This window comes from Amborella trichopoda, chromosome 1 (assembly GCF_054954075.1).
Source record: "Amborella trichopoda isolate Santa Cruz 75 chromosome 1, AtrichopodaSantaCruz75HAP2 v2.0, whole genome shotgun sequence".
Lineage (NCBI taxonomy): Eukaryota > Viridiplantae > Streptophyta > Magnoliopsida > Amborellales > Amborellaceae > Amborella > Amborella trichopoda.
Genome location: NC_142336.1, coordinates 55,209,449 through 55,227,386, shown reverse-complemented (window position 1 = coordinate 55,227,386; position 17,938 = coordinate 55,209,449). Strand labels below are relative to the sequence as shown.

Below are 17,938 nucleotides of genomic sequence, written 5' to 3'. Positions count from 1 at the left end.
ATCTAAGAAGATGAAATTTTTTTGAGTCCTCCAAAGGACGTTCCTCATAAGCAATTCAATCTTTCTGGCCACCGACGAGAGAACTTGAAGAATTGACGTCTGATAAATTGGAAAATTAGCTAGACAAGCTTTAATCAAAGTGATCCTACCACTCAAATAAAGATATTTGTTTTTCCACATATCAAGCTTAATTTGAATCCATTGAATCACTCTATCCCACACTGCCACAAGTAATCGACCATCAGAAATAGGCGTACCAAGATATATAATTGGGAAGTGGTACACCTTAGAACCCAACGCCTTTGCCAAAACAGTCAACACCGAATCATCACAATTGAAACCCATCACAAATGTTTTTCCAACGTTCACATTAAGACTTAAAGCAACTTCGCAGCATTTTAAAAATATCCTTATATTATTGACCCGATCCACATCAGCATCACAAAAGAGCAACGTATCGTCAGCATATTGAAGTAAGAAATACAAGGACCCCCATTTGGTAACTGAAAATCAACAAAATTCCCATTAGACTCAATGTTTCGAACAAACAAGCTAAAGCACTCTACATAGATTGTAAACATGTAGGGAGAGAGGGGGTCACCTTGACAGAGACCCCTTGTAGCTCTAAAATAACCAATATGGCTACATTTGAATAAAAATGAAAAATGGGCAGATGAGAGGCACTCGAAAATCCAATTTCTCCATTTTTTCCCAAACCCAATATTCTTCATGATCTCTAAAATGATGCTTCATTCAACCATATCATAAGCTTTTTCCATATCCAGCTTAATCACAATTCCAGGAGCACTGTCAAGAATCCGAGAATGAATGCACTCCTGGGCTATCATTACACTGTCCGTGATCAGCCTATCCTTAATGAACGATGTTTGGGGACTCGAAATGATAGACGGCAGAACCACCTTAAGCCTTTCTGTAAGCACTTTTGCCACAATTTTATAGAGACTATTCAAGAGGCTAGTAGGTCTGATATCACATAAGGAAGCGATCACATACTTCTTAGGAAATAAGTGCAATAAGGATAGAGTTAACACCTCTGAAAAGCTCCCCTCTATTCAGAAACCCCCTAACCCTCTCTAGAAGTTCATTGCAAACCAAATACCAAAAGGTTTGGAAAAAGATGATAGGATATCCATCCAGACCAAGAGCTTTATCTCCTGGCAATGAGAATACCACTTGTTTTAATTCAACCAAGGATACATCTTTTTCCAAAAAAGAAACCAAATCAGAAGAAAGAGAATTGAAGCCCACCCTATGCAGCTTAGGGGTAGCTTTAATCTCAGAGGAAAAACCCTTTTTGAAATGTCTAATGATTGCATCAGACATACCAAAATCATCTTTTAGATCAACACACTGAATCATAAAACCAGGCACATCATTTTGCCGAGTGCACGCATTTGCAATAGCATGGAAAAACTTAGTATTCATATCCCCTTCCTTCAACCATTTGACCCAAGATCTCTGCTTCCAATAAAGTTCCTCAACCCTCCTGAGCTCAAGTGACTCATGAGTATAAATGCGTCTATCAGCAATTAACTCTTTAGATAAAATACCGAAGCTTTATACAGCAGAATCCACCGCCTCAATTTTGACCAAAAATTCCTCAATTTTGCTTCTGATATTAAACTCCTTCTCCTTTTTCTAAATAAGCAGCTTGTGTTTAATATTTAGAAGCTTCTTGTGAAGTTGAAAGTCCAGAGAAACAAAAGAGATGGTCTTCTCCCAAGTAATCTTGACAATCTCCATCACATCTTTTTTCTAAAGCCAAACTATTTCCAATCTAAGGTTTTAGACCCTTAGAAATAACTTTAGAACACAGCAGGATAGGGGTATGATCAGAAGAGAGTCGAGGTAAAGCTTTAACCGAAGCCAGAGGAAAACACTCAGACCAGTCATCAAAAACCATGAGTTTATCGAGTTTAGACATAGATAGATTAACAGAACTACCATTGGTCCAAGTATAGACAGTGCCCGAAATTGGAAGGTCTATTAGTGCAAAAGTCTCAATAAATATATTAAATAGTTATATAGCAGCATTAATCGACTCACCACAATTGCATTCATCCGGCCATCTAATAAAATTAAAATCCCCTCCTAAATAAATCAAAAAATCAACTGAATTAAAAATATCAAACATATCATTGACAAAAACTTCTTTAAGATCAAAAGTTTGATGACCATAAGCATTCAACAAGCCCTATTTAAAGTCAAGAGAAGGGCCCACAAAACCAACCAACCAAAAGTTTGATCTCTCCATCACAAAAAAAGAATAAAGGACAGAAGGATCCCAAAGAATCCAAACCCCAGAAACTCCAACAGAAGCCACCCCCACAAAATCCACAGAACCTGGACCCCAAACTTCCCTAATCCCAGACAAAGTGGGGCAGGGGAGTTTAGTTTCCTGCAACAACAGAACTGTTGGTCTAAATTTAGAAACCAAAAAATGAACATCATTTTTTTGTTTTACGTCACCCAGACCTCTAACGTTCCAAGAAATAACAATCATTTAAAGAAGGTTAACAGAGGAAGAACTTGAGCCCTCCCTGCTAGCACCAAAATAAACATCTTCTAGGAAATTTGCTTCAGCAAGACTATCTCCAAGCATCCCATCCCCAGATGAAGAATCTGAGCTACCCTCGAACACATGATCATCCAAAATGATGACTCCTTGGGGAGTAGCATTAAGCGGCATTTTTCCTCTAGCCTGCAACCTAACTAAGGACCTTGTACCTTTAGAAAACACCTTAGCTTTGTTCTTCATCTTGCCCCTTGAGGCTGATGGAGTTTTCTCTACAGCACCTTCTGACTCCTTACACTCTGAGGCTTTCGCTTTCTTTTCAGCCTTTTTCTTAGCAACGATCTCTTGAAAAACAACTCCAATTGGCACATTGAAGTCCATACTGCAGTCAAAAGAAATAGCACTGACCTTATCCAACTCAGAGTCAGTCTTAACTTCTTCCTTCGAGATATCTATACCAAGAGTTAATTGGGTTATCAGCCACAAACTGAAGCAACAGAGGACGAGAGTCCTGGGGGATAGCATTAAGAGGAGGATCATCCACTGTCATCATAAATTATTCTCAAGAATAGAGTCATGTACAGCAATTAGATTCCTAGCATCTAGAACAGTTTTATCTACATCTTCTTCCAACAACTGAGGCTCTGGATTCTCCTCAACGATCACAATCACCAATGGATCCACCATCAAAGGATCAAAAGGCGGTCTCGAGGTGAAACAAATTCGCCTAGCCCCATTGTGATGATAAAGGGGATACATACTACCATGCAAAGAGAGCAGCACAATGAAAGTCAACGAAGAGAGGTGGCGTTGACTCGCAACCACCAACACCAAGAATAAAAAGAAGGAGCTAGTCTTGCAAACCTTAGGAGCCACAGATAGCTTAGAACCAACATCCAAGAAGTAAGAAGGAGGCACCGCCTTAGCCTACAACTCCCTATCCATAGTCAATGAAAAATCCGGGCCAGCCAGATCCCCGAAAACAGAGCCGAAAAGACTTCATGCAGGGATGCGCCGCCTTCATAATGATTTCCCCCAACATTTTGAGCATCCAAAATAGGTGAACCTGCATTACCATTCTGACTAATTACGCGCCACACCGTTACGAACAACTGACGCAATAGACACCGAGACTTCCACAAAACACCCCACCAGAATCTATCTTTTGCGAATTTTCAAAATTTGAAAATTCGTAACTCATTTCCTTTACTTCAATCCCCACAAAGGAGTCTTTGTCAACATTACAAAATTCCCCACTACAATTAGCAATGTTTCGGATAATATCCAGGATCCACGCATGGAAGCGAATACCAGAAAGACTAATCCAAAGGTTTTCCTTCTGCAAATAAGACAAATGAGCGTTGAAGGTGTCTCCCTTATTGGGCTTGGCTAGAGCGGCCTTAGCATGAGATCTTATAGGCCCTAATTATATAAACTGTTTTAGTTCAAATGGTATAAACAAGCCCGGCCAGACTGACGGGCCTTGAAGGAGTTCCCATAACAAGCCAAGTTCGAACCTCTCGTAGGCACATCGGGCTTGGAACACATTAGCTTAACACATCGAGCACAAGTTGTCCTCAGTCCATGATAATTACGTCCCTAGCTATATCTAGATCATCCCACCCCCTCGAAAATGCCCTTACTAAAAACAAATTGTATTACAAAACGAGGGGTAATCAGTGTCAAAAAAATGTTGGGGAGGGAAGGCCCTGGCCGGGGCATGGGCCTAGTACCTATAGGGCCGGCTTGAGCCCAGCCCAGCTTGGATAGAGCCAAAGAGCCCCTGGCCCAGGCCAGGCCTTGCCGCTATCAAGGCCAAGCTGGGTCAAATACAATTAAACAGAAGACAAGAACCCATGCTAGGTCTTGCTGCTATCAAGGCCGAGCCAAGCCAAATAAAATTAAACAGAAGAAAAGAAAAAAAAAAAGGTTGGATAGTGTGAACTAGGCTAGTCCTGTCGTGGACCTAGCTCAGGCCCGGCAGACCCTATCCTCAAGCCACATGTTGTGGCCCAAACCCTAGTTTTTTAGGGTTGGGCTGTCCTGACCAAGCCAGGCTAATCAGCGGCCTAGCTAATTGTTTGTAAACCAGCATCACTACGTATAGAATATAGAAGAAATTTTGTAAACCAGCATAACTACATATAGAATATAGAAGAATCCCACGAGTTTAAAGGCAGATCCAGCAAATTTCATAATATATGTACCCTTTCTCGTAAGGGCCAACTTGCAAGAAGAAGATGGAGGCACCAAGGCGAGCACCTCTTTTTTATAGCAAAGGGCCATCCATTTTTTCGGCCGCAAAAACATTGTCCTTGTGTTGCATCTTTTTTTTTACTTCTAATTATATTGTTGTGATTGTATATAATGAGATCATGTACCTTTGATACAAAGTAGTCACAATTACATACAACCATCCAATATGAAATTTGATCGCTTTGAATGTATCACAAAGTTCGGGAATTTTTTTTGTTTTTTTTAAGTTTGAACTTGATCAATGAAATAATTGCAGCCATCGAATTTCACATCCAATGGTCAAGATTAATGTAACCACCTCATACCAAAGGTAAATGGTCTCATCCTATACTTTCCTTTCTTATTAAAAAAAAACGTCGATATATCCAAAAAAAAACTAAACCTAAGCCCGCCAGCCATTAAGATCTTACCGTTATAAAATTTTATAGATGGGTAGTGCCGAATGTAAAAGTTTCCCTTGAATAATCTATAGCCAAAAAGAAAAAAGATAGTTAAGAGAGAGAGAGATTATCTCAACAAAGAGATGACACTCCAATTACAGGCAAGATGATGGTATCGTGAAAACTTTCAATATATGGCCTTTTTAAGAACATACAAGACATGACAAAAAGTTAGGGTGGGTGGAAGAAGACGAGACCAAGCAAATGAATTCATCTACAAAAGAATTATAGCAATGGAGATGTTTTTGGATTGAACCTGTATCTGCCCCACAAATCTTCTCAAAACAATTCTAACAAAAGGGGGTCCCCCAAAGCCATGGCCCTGATAAGCTTTGCAAATTCAGATTCATCCAACACATTCCACGGATACACAGCAGGCGCTTCAACTGAATAAATTTTTCCGCCATTGGCTGATGCATCAGCACGATAAACCATGCTACTGAGAGTAGAGTCAAAATTGAATGGCGAATCCATGGCCAAGAAAAACATTGGCACTGCAAACATGTGATGGAGCTTCATGTCACCCACAAGGCTCACAAGGTCCGAAAAATCGCTCACAAACCTTCGAGGGATATAGAATATTTCTGAATTGCATATAGCTATATGTTCATCACCCATGTTTTCCTTGTAATTGATTTGGGAATGGACAGGAAGGGTACTTGTGACCTTTTTTAAAACATCCACACTACCTTCTTTTAGATACCATGCAGAGGAGTTAGCGTGTGTGGGCACTTTTGTCCATGACTGAGAGACCTGAAATGAATGTGGGTTGTGTATGCTTAAGGAAATTGGGATCCAAAAATAGAAGAGAGAGAGAGGGGGGGGGGGAGACAAATGCAATGAGTGGGGGATTGAGAAGGTTAGGCTCAGGTCAAAGATTACCTTGTCGGTGATCCATAGCTTTGTCTTATCAGCTTGAATGAGATTCCAATAGTTGATTACAGTGTTGTCTTTCACAAATAGGAATCCTTCAGCATTTGAAAACCTGTCGAATACTTTGGGCAAATACCTGAAGCATCACAAATTACCACCAGGAAGACGACTTTAAATTATGGCCAGAATCATAGTGATACAGAAAGTTGAAATGGTATCCACCAACCCCTCTAAAAAGCGAGAGAGAGAGAGAGAGAGAGTTGCAGAAAATATATGTGCCGAGAGGGATGCAAGTGGCAACAAGGAAACCAATTCTTCAAAGACCACCATATTTATATGTGACAAAAATTAAAAGAGAGTCAAAAGCAAGAATAATTACAATGTGCATCAAAACATCAAGCAAGACAGAAATTTGTCAACCTAGGTAGGACAAATGGGGATCCACAACAAGCGACGCATAAGCATATTCAAAATGGCTCTCATGCATTTGGACAGTTGGAACAAGCCACAAACCCCTCTAAATCTCATCATCTATGAATATGTTGCAGATCAGTGTTGAAAGTCAATCAGCAAGAAACAGTGCACTGCAGCCAGTTTTGATACCATATTCTCATCGGAATGCATTTGAAACCCCTAATGCATGGCCCCGGCCACCAATACAAACCCTCATAGAGGATGGTTCCTTTGGCAAGGGGATCCAATGTAGCCAGTTTTGGCATTTTTATGGTTTTCGTTTTCTGATCTTCTCCTTGGTAGGATCAGGTGTGATCTTTTGTCATAAACTCTTTTGTTGGCTGATGCATTATTGTTTCAGTCAAACACACAAAAACACTATCTACGCTCTTCATTAAAAGAAAAACATGGTTTGCTTTTTTTGTTAAAAATTTGACTTTGAATTTCTATTACTGTATTGAAGGGTATACATTGTCCTTCACAATAGGGGCTAAAAGAACAAGGTGTTTGCCATAACAAAAAGGCAATTTAGCTACAAGCATTTATGATAACATTCTTTATAAAAGTTAATGTTTTGGAATAAAAGAGAATGTGTTTGTTCATACAAAAGCAAATGAAGCGAAGTGATAGGAAGACCAGCGCATTCCTAACACGAAGATTGTAGTCTGAGATCAACCAGGCACAAGGGCACTCAATTAATCATGGGCTAACAAAGTCCCCTCTGAAACATTACAGAATATAAACCATAACAATTTCAGAATACATAAAATCTTTCTTTTCTGTCATTTGGGTAAATAAAATGTATAGAATCATTTGGGTATAAAAGAATCACCCTATAATATCAAACAGAATGAGAAAATGTAATTCTTTTCTAAATTTGATTAGGGCCAGACATGGGCAGAAAACTTGACAGTTTCACTACTAAATTTTAACAGGCACAATACTTTTGTTTCTTGTTCTTTCTTTTTTCCTTTCTTTGAATGTAGTAACAACCTAAACCACAAAGACTACAAAGAAAAGGTACACATCAAGTTTCACCACATGTGCAGAGTTAGCAACCAGGAGTAGACATGATGTAACCAAGTAACCTGATAGAGAAGCCAAACTGCAAGGAGCCTCTTCCCAATCTCAATTTGGCTCAACAATCCTCTTCCATTTGTGGTTCTGAAAAACATAGTCAATTGTGGTACACAAGCATTGTGTTGAGAACATGGTCATTTATGGTCCTCCATGATATAGGTGCATGAGCATCATATGTCTTGAAGCACCTACCTTATGGCTTTTGAAACAATGGGACATGTTACTTAGAGAATATCTCAATAATAAAGCCCATTTGGACAGCAGAACAATTTCAACGAGGGCTGGAGTTAATCATAAATCAGGTTTAAAACACTCTTTTTTATAGTTGGGCAAGGTCACAGAGGCTTTGGCCAGGTATTTGTTGACATGTCGGGTTACAAAATTCCGACACCTGTGAATATTGGAGGGAGAAGCAGGGACATTTTTTTGCTCCTTAATGGGTGGAGGTAAAAAGCTGTCCTGTCCCAAGATTTCGTCCATCCAAACAGGGCCTGAGGCTTTCACTTCAACAACAATAGTCAACATCCAAGAGATCCTGCAAAGGATATGCAGCCTGCTACAGAATTGTGCCACTCACTCCCATCAAAGTTAAGCATGGGGATACCATCAGTAAACAAGCCCTTTGAGCAACTGGCTTGGATGAGTGGGATACACTACTAGCACTTGTGTTCCACTTGGGGACCAAATGTTGAGCTTAAGGTACAGGAAATTGAAGCACATTGAACTCACTCTCAAACCATCTCAATGCTTCATTGAACCTCCTAATCTCATCGATAATCTAGTTGTTTCTTTCCATCCACAAACTACAAACAATTGATAACAAAGTCACCTTGTAAATAAGGGTGATCCACCGAAGGTTAAATACCCACGGAAGTGCAAAAAATTCCAGGAAGAAACTCCAATGCTTCACAAGGAGAAGAACTAATAAGAATGTCCAACCGATTTCACCTGTTTCTGCTTGTGCTTTATAAAGAGCTTCGGCACAAAATAAGAAACGGTCCCTCCAACGAATAAATGGTTGGGAGTTCACATTCTCATTATCCTTGGTAAAAGAAAGTCCACCACGGAGACATTCATAAACCGCTCTACCATAGTTTTTGGCAGATAACCCCAATTTTGGTTTAATAGTACATCCTAATAGGGGACGACCATACTTGTTCAATTTCTCTCCCTCGACTTGGATGCCATGAGGTGGGCCTTGGAAGCTTTTGGAATAAATTCTATATACCAACACATGAAGCACATGATGGGTAGCTGAAAATCAAACATAAGCACTCTTGGAGTAGCAATAGGCCACACAAGGTGTGCCCCGTGCCTCCTGTAATCTAAAAAGAATTACAGAAAGGCTCGATTCATAACTCACCTCAAACATAAGCTTAAACATCCACATTAGAGCTAACTTAACCATTTCCCCATCTTGAAGGTCCTTCTAGAACCAAAAGTGAGATTGACCTGATGCTCAAACTAGTAAATTGTATCATTGCTTTTCCCCAAGGATGACAAGTATACCAGATTATTCAATGAGTGGATGTGAGAAGTCAGTGAGTCCATTGTGTAGCAAATTGTCTGCATTCTCTAACAATGCTTTCAACTAAAAAATGGCTCGTAGGTTAGTTAAGAGGAAATGTAAGAACTCGGTGAAACAGTTGCTTTTTGTTGCTAATGATGCTTCTAATAGCAAAGTAACTTCTAAGTTAGATATGGGAAGCGTGAAAGGTTGTCTGGGGAATTTTCTCCTCTCATCTATTGACTGTGTGTCAGAAGGCGTTTGAAAGATGAAGATAATCAAAATGGATTAGGATACATGCAAACTCCTAAGTCTCAAAAAAGTTATTTTCATGATGAACATATCTGAGGGGTAATGGCAAATTATTTTCATGATGAACATATCTGAAGGGTAATGGCAAGTCCAGATATTACAAGACTCACCACTTCATTATTACTACAAGGAGTCAAACTGTCAAACTAAAAACTCCATGAGAATGCTTACCATGGAAGTCCACTACATAGCATACAGCTGGCAAAAACACGAGAAAGATTCCTGCAAGTGTATATGGAATGCCAAATTCTAGTTTATGAGAGTAGAGCCATTAGTCCAAGGGCCATTAATCTGGAAGAAGAGGAGGCATATGGGTCCTCAACAATTACAGATTATACATCCAAGAAACACTTAAAAAGTTCCCATTTGATAAACCAACAAGCATAATGGTGTCTAATACATCATTACCAGAAAATTATTCACAGATCACAGCATCACATAGTAAATACTGAAGAATTAACTGTACAAAATTTTCTCAAATATCTCTATTCCAGTTTCAAGAGATCTTTCATCATCGATCTCCCTTGCTGATAAAGCCTCTTGGACCCCATTCAAGATGGACCAATATACCATCATGAGATAATAACTACTAGTTGAGTTATGAACTATGCACAGGTTAGACCCTTTCCCCATACGGCCTATCACCCTTATGTTTCAAAACCATATGTTTCAGTCTTTCAGACATATTTTTTCCAATCCTTCTGCTCTTATGCATGGGTAAGACCTCCATCGCCATTTACTGTTATCCACCTAGAATGTTAAGATAGTTCTAATCCCCCATTTTATCTTCTCCATTTCGCCCTAACCTCTTACTTTCTGATTCCTTTCTGATTTCTGTGTCTTTTCACTGAGGACATCCATAAAGAGTGCAGTGGCTAACACAAGAATTGGAATTGGAAAGACCAGCTGCCGGTAAGTCGATTAGATTTAGTAGTTACTTCTCTAGGAATTTGATATTTCACCACTCAGAAATAGTAACTTGAGATATATAAGACAGATAAAGAGCATGAATGCCCGGGGACTACATGCTGCAAGTATTCAAACTTCAAGGTTTCAAGTTTCATCAAGAAAGGAAGCCTTTGGATTCTCATATATTCTCAAAAAATAAAGGGAAAATATCTCCTTATCCCCTATTTTTAACTTATGTATCTCTTGAGACCCAATTGAAAATATTACTTGTAAGCAAAAGACCTTCATCTTTTCTATCTTATAACCCCCCGAATCCCTTTGGACATGGAGTTTTGACCCAAACAAAGATTAAAATGACACCCTCAACCCTTTTCAATATCTTCCTTTATATTTTATAATTCGGGGTTTTTACAGCAAATCCACTCTCTTTGCCCGAACTCTCTCCCCAAACTCTCTCCCTCTCTCTACGGAAATGACAAAATCTCATCCACTCTCTCCATTTTAAGTAAACTCTCTCTCTCTCTCTCTCTCTCTCTCTCTCTCTCTCTCTCTCTCTCTCTCTCTCTCTCTCTACCAAAATCTCAAAGGAGAGCTCCCATCTCTCTCTCTCTCTCTCTCTCTCTCTCTCTCTCTCTCTCTCTCTCTCTACCAAAATCTCAAAGGAGAGCTCCCATCTCCCTCTCCGCCAAATCTCCCAATCTCTTTCGCTCACATCACCCCAATCTCTCGCTCCTAATCTCTCTCCCAATCTCTCTCAGTAGACGAGTGCTTCTGCTCTCTCCCTCTCTCACGAAATCTCTGTCCCAATCACTACATTGCTCTGAAGCAAAATCTCGGAAGCATGTGCTCATCTCCATCCCATATATCAATTTACAGGGCTTCTTTTCCACTGCTATCACAAAATATTTGATTAACCATATAAGAAATTTCATTTAGAGCATGGCCTAATGGTCATGGAGCATAAAGACAGTGTAAGAGAACCTATGCGAAATCTATTCATACAAAATCTCTCTCTAAGTGTATATATATCTCTTTCTCTTAATGTCGTTTCACCTCTTTGCCTAAAAGTAGCTCTCTTTCTCTTTCTCTCATTAGATAGGTCTCTCTTTCTCTCTGTATCTTTACCTCTATCTCCCAATCTATGCCCAAGTGGGTCTTCTCCCCCTTACAAGTGGTTCTCTTTCTCTCTCTAAAAATGGGTTTCTCTATTTCACTCTAAACTGGTGTTTCTCTCTCTTACAGTTTTTTAATTTCAGGCAAAATTTCTCCCTCTTTCACTGCATTTGATTTTGGTTGTGCAAATGAGGCTGGGGAATAGTCTGTTTTTGACACTAGAGAACCTTCAATTTCTCTCTCGTGGGTGCGGTAACATACTGGAAGTAGAGAGAGAAATCAATTTGCTAATGAGAGAGGACGGGTAGAGAGAGACAGGAAGTAGGGAGAGAAATCAATTTGTTAATCCTGAATACCAAACTTTTACCTCCAACCAAACCTTTTGAGGGTGTCATTTTGGTTTTTTTTGGGCCAAACATTCATGTCCAAAGGGATATAGGGGGTTGTAAGAGAAACACGATGGAGGTCTTTTGCTTACAAATAATATTTTCAATCTTTGGGTCTCAAGAGATACAGAAGTTAAAAATAGGGGATAAGAAGATATTTTCCTAAAAATAAATACAATGCATTTCTCCATCCACTTTGATAGAGTACGGTTAGACTGATGACACTCAATCTGTCCTAATCTAGCCATTTCCACATTGAGTTAACAAAATAAGAAAAAAACTAAGGTGTGGGGAAACAGTCTCATCAGTGATGCAATGCTGGGTCCACACTCCTAGTAAGCGCCAAGGTAGATGCCTAGTCAGTGTGGTTGTTACCTTGGACTTGGGTATTGCATGATGCATGTGCATGGTAATAGGTTAGTTTTGCTTGGAGTTATTGTTTTAAGAGTTCTAAAGGTGGGTTTTGGTCTTCCAATGTATAGGGAGTTAACTAGAGGGTCTTTGGAAACATGTAGACTTAGGTTTTGAGTTTATAAAAAGGCTATACAATGGCTGTAAAGAAGGATGACGAATTTTGAATGGAAAAAATATATATATTTGCAAGTATTTTCTTGCTGCCTTTGGAGTAGAGTGAGTCATCCATTGAAGTTGAGTGATTCCTCCAACTCGGCGTGAGTGATTCCGCCCTTCCATGTCAGTTGAGTGATTCCTAGCAACATCTCACAGGCCTTGGCCTGCTGTACCTCTTTTGTTAGCCGCATCATTTGGTATCAGAACAGGTTCCTCGTGAGCGACTTAGACACTGCAATTGTGTGCAATGGTTGCCAAAGTAAAGCCAAAACGATCCTTTATTCTCATCTTCCTTTTCAGAAAGTTAAACAGTCGTAAATTGGGACTTACCACCAATCTTTGACGTGTATCCTAATGAAGATTCGAGTTTGGTGGAAGAACCAATCTATGATGAAGAAGTTGGTGATCCTACCTTTGATGAAAAGAAAGAAGGAAGTCTTCTATTCAATGAAGAACTGGGTATCAGGAAGATGATATTGGTGACAGTGATTATGATGGTGAAGATGGTGTTGCTTACATTGGGCTATTGCTTTGTTTTGAGTGGAGAGCCCCAACAACAACTCACCAAGTTCTAATAGAAGGAGGTTGTGGTTGCAATGCATGTTTCCTCTTAACCCATTTTAAAGTTTGTTAGCGAGTTATCTCGGGTCTCATCAAAATTGGGGAAAAGTGCATATTCCTTGATGATGACAGGCATGCGAATCTAGCACTATTGTTGATGGCACTTAAGTATTGCTCATGTTTTTGGCATGCAATTTGGTATGCTTAAAGCATTCATTCATACATGGCCTTGTACATAAAGGATTAGAACAAATGGCAATCCATGCACAAGATGGGCTATCTCTTGAATGGTATGGCGCACTTGAATGGGCTTTCCCTATTTGGACAAAGAAGCATGCTCTTAATAGAGGCAAATCTGTAAATTGTGTACCAAAGCAGACTGAAGTTTCTTATTGGGAAAAAAAAATTTCCTTATGAAATTCACGTTGTATTTGCCAAGATTGATACGAAGGGATGTCATGATCAGGCAGTACCGAATATTTTACGGAGAGGTTGTCATGTGTTTGATGTTTTATTTGTTCCAAAACAGATGACTGTGTTTTTTGTTGAAGACAATTCATTGGAACTGTGTATTGAAGAACTCATAGAGTATAATGCCAATAAAATCAGAGTGGCACAGCAGAAGAGGATTGGCATCGCATTTATCTTAACCCACTACAAAAGACGATGACAAGTTTTCTCCAACAAGGGGAGTATGATGCAGGCGCAAGTAGACTGCCCCTTGAAGAAGAGTTGAAGCAACTTTGGAAAGACCTCACAATGAACTTGAGTCGAGTTCTTTTCAAGAAGGGGGGAATTATATAGTGTTGGGCCTACACTCTTTAAGCGCGAAGGGGACGCCTAGTCAGTGTGATTGTTAACTTGGACTTGGGTATTGCATGATGCATGTGCATGGGTAATTAAGTTAGTTTTGCATGGAATTATTGTTTTAGGAGTTCCAAAGGTGGGTTTTGGTTTTCCAATGTATAGGGACTTGATTAGGGAGTCTTTAGAGACATATACACTTCGGTTTTGAGTTTATAAAAGGGCTATACAATGGCTGTAAAGAAGGATGACGAATTTTGAATGAAAACAAAAAAAAAATTGCAAGTATTTTCTTGCTGCCTTTGGAGTAGAGTGAGTCCTCCATTGGAGTTGAGTGATTCCTCCAACTCGGCGTGAGTGATTCACCCTTCCTTGTCGGTTGTGTATTTCCTGGCAACATCTCACAGGCCCTGGCCTGCTGTACCTCATTTGTTAGCCGCATCAATCAACCTCAAACCTAATATTATATGCAGCCCAATCTTTGCAGAAAATAGGATGTCTAACAAGTACTAAGTTGCAAGTTTGACAGATTAGGACCCATCAATGAAAATATCGGAAAATAGTCATAGTAAAACAAATAATAAAATAAATTCCAATGACAGAAAGCCCAAAAAAGATTCGCAACAACAATCTTAAATCATAGAAAATAACAACAACAAAAAGAAAAGCAGTACAAATAATGTAGAGCGAGCATGCAGTGTAGGAATTAAATACTTTTATCTTTTATAAGTATATTCATTTTGATTTGTGGGTAGAGAAACTGAGGAAAATGGAAGTTTTGAGAGAGAGAGAGAGAGAGAGAGAGGGGGGGGGGGAAAGGGGGGATAACAGAGAGTGTAGGATTTACATACTTGTAGGCCTGCCATAGCTGGCCATACTCAACTCCAAGCTCCGCGTTGCTTACTTCTGAGAAAATCACAACAGTCTTGAAAATACGACCATACAACATTCTCCATTCCAGTGTCCTGTTCACTGGTCCACCACAATACATGATTAACACTACATTACCAAAATTCTTCCTCCATCTAATAAGGTTCCCAATCTCATAATTCACAGCCCCTGCTTCTTCAACAGCAAGATGAACAGAGGGAAGCTTCAATGGAACAAATTCCCTATGATCTCCATGGCTAATCACCGCTCTTTGTCTATCGAGCTCCAAAGCCATTAATCTCGGTTGCAAATACCCAACACCCACCAAATCTTGAAGCCAAGCAGCTGTGAACTCCACTTCCTTTGAACCCCAAAACCCCTCTTCAGCCATTGCATAGCTCAATTCCAAGATCTTATCAAAAAGGCTGTGCTTTTGGGATCTCCAGTTAATCAAGAATTTCACAAGCCTCCCTACATTTACATGGAGATCCTTCTCCTCTGAAAATGGGTAGGCCTGATATTTATCGACTCTTTGAACAGTGGGAGGATAAAATACAAGAAAGCCTCCAATTTCCCATAGGATCCTTTGTGCCCAATATCCCCTAATGATATCAGACGCCATGGAGCTCACTGAAACTGGAAGCAGGAGACCCCAAAAAGCTTGGGACTGAAACAAGGTGTTGAAAGAATTCACAGGCGCCAATAGACCCTGGGGCAATGCGACACGAGGAGCATGGTCATCAAAACGAATATCAAAAGCTTCATTGGCTGATTTTCGAGTGAAGTAAAACACAGAGTCCACATCAGGAAGGCCATTGGAGATCCCCTGTTGTATAAATTGGCGACCACTGTAAATCTCTGTGTAATAAGGCTCATGACCCACTTCCCCAACATTCTCAAGAGGCAATCCTCTTGGCCAAACTGACCTTTGCCCAAAATGAACATATGGGTTCACGACTGATCTATTCGAGAATTCATGGCTGTACTGTAAAAGCAAGTCTTTCTTTGCTTCCGCACCAACAAGCTCAAGATCAAGGTGGGTTCCAAGGTCTCCACCTATAACCTCAGCTCGATCATCTGCGTCGAAAATTCTCTTTGCTCCATGTTGAATTGCAAAGAGATAACCAATGTTTTTCCGAATATAGGAATTGTAGGGCAGGTGGCCATGGATTCGATAGCCCAATTGGGCTTGTTCGTCAAGAGAGAGAAAGATGGTGTTTTTGAGGGACCAATCAGGGGGAGCTTCAGAAGTGGCAATGGCAAGAAGTTGCCAGCTTTTTAAAAGAGAGAGAGAGCGTAGGGCATCGGTGGGTGGGGATGAGACCGAGACGACAATCCAACGCTCAGATTTGAATGGGGCATAGCGAGTCGGATCAGGAATTCGGGGTATGAGTGAGAAAGAGATGGAGGGTACTGTGATGGTGGTTTTGGGGTGGACAGAGGCGCTTTGGAAGCAGAGGAAAGCAGCTGTATCGCCTGTTTTCCGAAGGAAGAGGAGGAGGAGAGCGGTGGCAATCGCTACAGAGAGAAAGATGAGTTTTTGTGGTGTCATGGAGCATGACCAGAGAGTGTCCAGAGATGAGTGTTCATGAGTTGTGGATGGTGGGGCTCTGATTCGAGGCTTCGTGGGCTTGGGAGCAGATCTGTCCTGGACCATCATTTTGGCTTCAGCTCTCTCTCTCTTTCTCTGTTAGTTATTCTACTTGTTCTTATTCTTAATTAACCAGGAAAATGGGCACTTCTCTTTTAGTTCTGGCTCTTGAGTCTCTCTCTAGCACTTGATCTTGGGTGGTTGTTGATTCAATTGAGAATGGAGCTCTCTTTCTCTCTCACTAGCACTATGATCTTGGGTGGTAGTGGATTCGGTTGAGAATGGAGCGTTCTCTCTCTCTTACCTGAGAAGAATGGAGGTCTTTCTTCTTCTTCGTCTCCTGTTGATGGGGCAAATACTCCTGCAATTAGTATTGTAGGTAGAGATCACTCCCATGTTACTTGCCAAAGGATTCAGTTTCTGGTAATTTGGAGAGATAAAAGAGAGAGGGAGAGGGGTGGGAAGAAGAGCTGTATTTGGTTCTTTACAGTCAGAAAAGGTTCTCGGGTTTTTCAACTGGGTGCGGTGCAATGGGGTACTTTGATCTGTGAGTCGTTGTTGCTGGTATTTGGTCAATTTTTCGATATGTTCCTTGAGCCCCACTGAAGGACTGGACCCGGTTTGTTAGCATCTAGATTTTGGAATTTTGAAATAAATTACATTTGTCCGAAGAGTAACACGATTGACTGCAAAAGGCCGTTCATGATTAGGATTTCATATAATGATACTATTTATCATCGGCACATGCAAGTCGCAATTACTTGCAATTCTGCGATGTGAAATCTGGTAGTTTGGATATGTCGTAAAGTTTAAAAAAAAAAAATTGAATTTTGAGCTTGGTCGGTGAAATAAATAAAGCCATTCAGGATTAGGATTTCATATAATGATACCATTTATCATCGGCACATGCAAGTTGTAATTACTTGCAACTCTGCGATGTGAAATCTGATCGCTTGGGTATATCATAAAGTTAAAAAAAAAAAAATGAATTTTGAGCTTGGTCGATGAAATAAATAAAGCCACCCAATTTCATATCTAATAATCAAGATTAATTGTGACCACATTGTACCAAAGATAAATGATCACATTATATATTTTTCTTTTAAGATTTTAGACAACGAGATTATTTACTTTTGATATAATAATATTTTTTTTTTTAATCACAATTATTTATAACCATCTTACGTGAATTCAGATAGCTTGGATATGTCAATTCCTTTTAAATTTTGAACCATGAGCCTTATCGTTATTATAAAGAGGAGAGGGAAAGAGTGTGTACAGCTAGAGTCGGGACCAATCTCACTCAAGATCGGCTGCAAAATCCGCTCTTCACTGGTTAATAAAACTCAGGCATAACTATTCATACTAATTAGATGGGCCCCCCTAAAAACCTACCTCTCCATGCTTCCATCCAAACAAGCCTGAGAGGGTTAAACTCTCCCCGGTCTCTGTAGCTGATTTTAGTGATCCAGCCAGGTATTTAAAAAACAATTCAAATTTTTTTATAGAAAATCTCAAAAAATGAAAGATTTGTTTGGAATGAGTTTTCAAATGTTTATTTAAAAAAATATCCTTAGACACAAATCGGTTTTTTAAAATTAAATTTGTTTACTCATTTTCAACTTTATTTGGATGTGTTTTGTTTAATCATACTTTAAATATATTTTCATTTTTTTT

General features: G+C 39.7%; 1 protein-coding gene across 1 annotated transcript; it reads right to left on the bottom strand.

Annotated features, from left to right (window-relative positions):
- Positions 1-5,345: 5,345 nt before the first annotated feature.
- On the bottom strand, positions 5,346-16,941 carry LOC18440876 (transmembrane protein, putative (DUF288)). The gene is made up of 3 exons (XM_006851013.4): positions 14,652-16,941; positions 6,115-6,241; positions 5,346-5,985 (listed from the first exon to the last, which is right to left on the bottom strand). Exons 1-3 carry the CDS (start codon positions 16,328-16,330, stop codon positions 5,512-5,514), a joined length of 2,280 nt encoding a protein of 759 aa, XP_006851076.2. The 5' UTR covers positions 16,331-16,941; the 3' UTR covers positions 5,346-5,511.
- Positions 16,942-17,938: the final 997 nt, after the last annotated feature.

What these genes read in the sequence shown, in the direction of transcription:
- LOC18440876 (XM_006851013.4), bottom strand. Translation starts at nt 16,330, where the DNA reads ATGATGGTCCAGGACAGATCTGCTCCCAAGCCCACGAAGCCTCGAATC. An exon ending in CAGCTATGGCAGGCCTACAA is followed by an intron (nt 6,242 to 14,651) that starts GTATGTAAATCC and finishes GTGATGCTTCAG; the next exon opens with GTATTTGCCCAAAGTATTCG. An exon ending in AGCTATGGATCACCGACAAG is followed by an intron (nt 5,986 to 6,114) that starts GTAATCTTTGAC and finishes CATTCATTTCAG; the next exon opens with GTCTCTCAGTCATGGACAAA.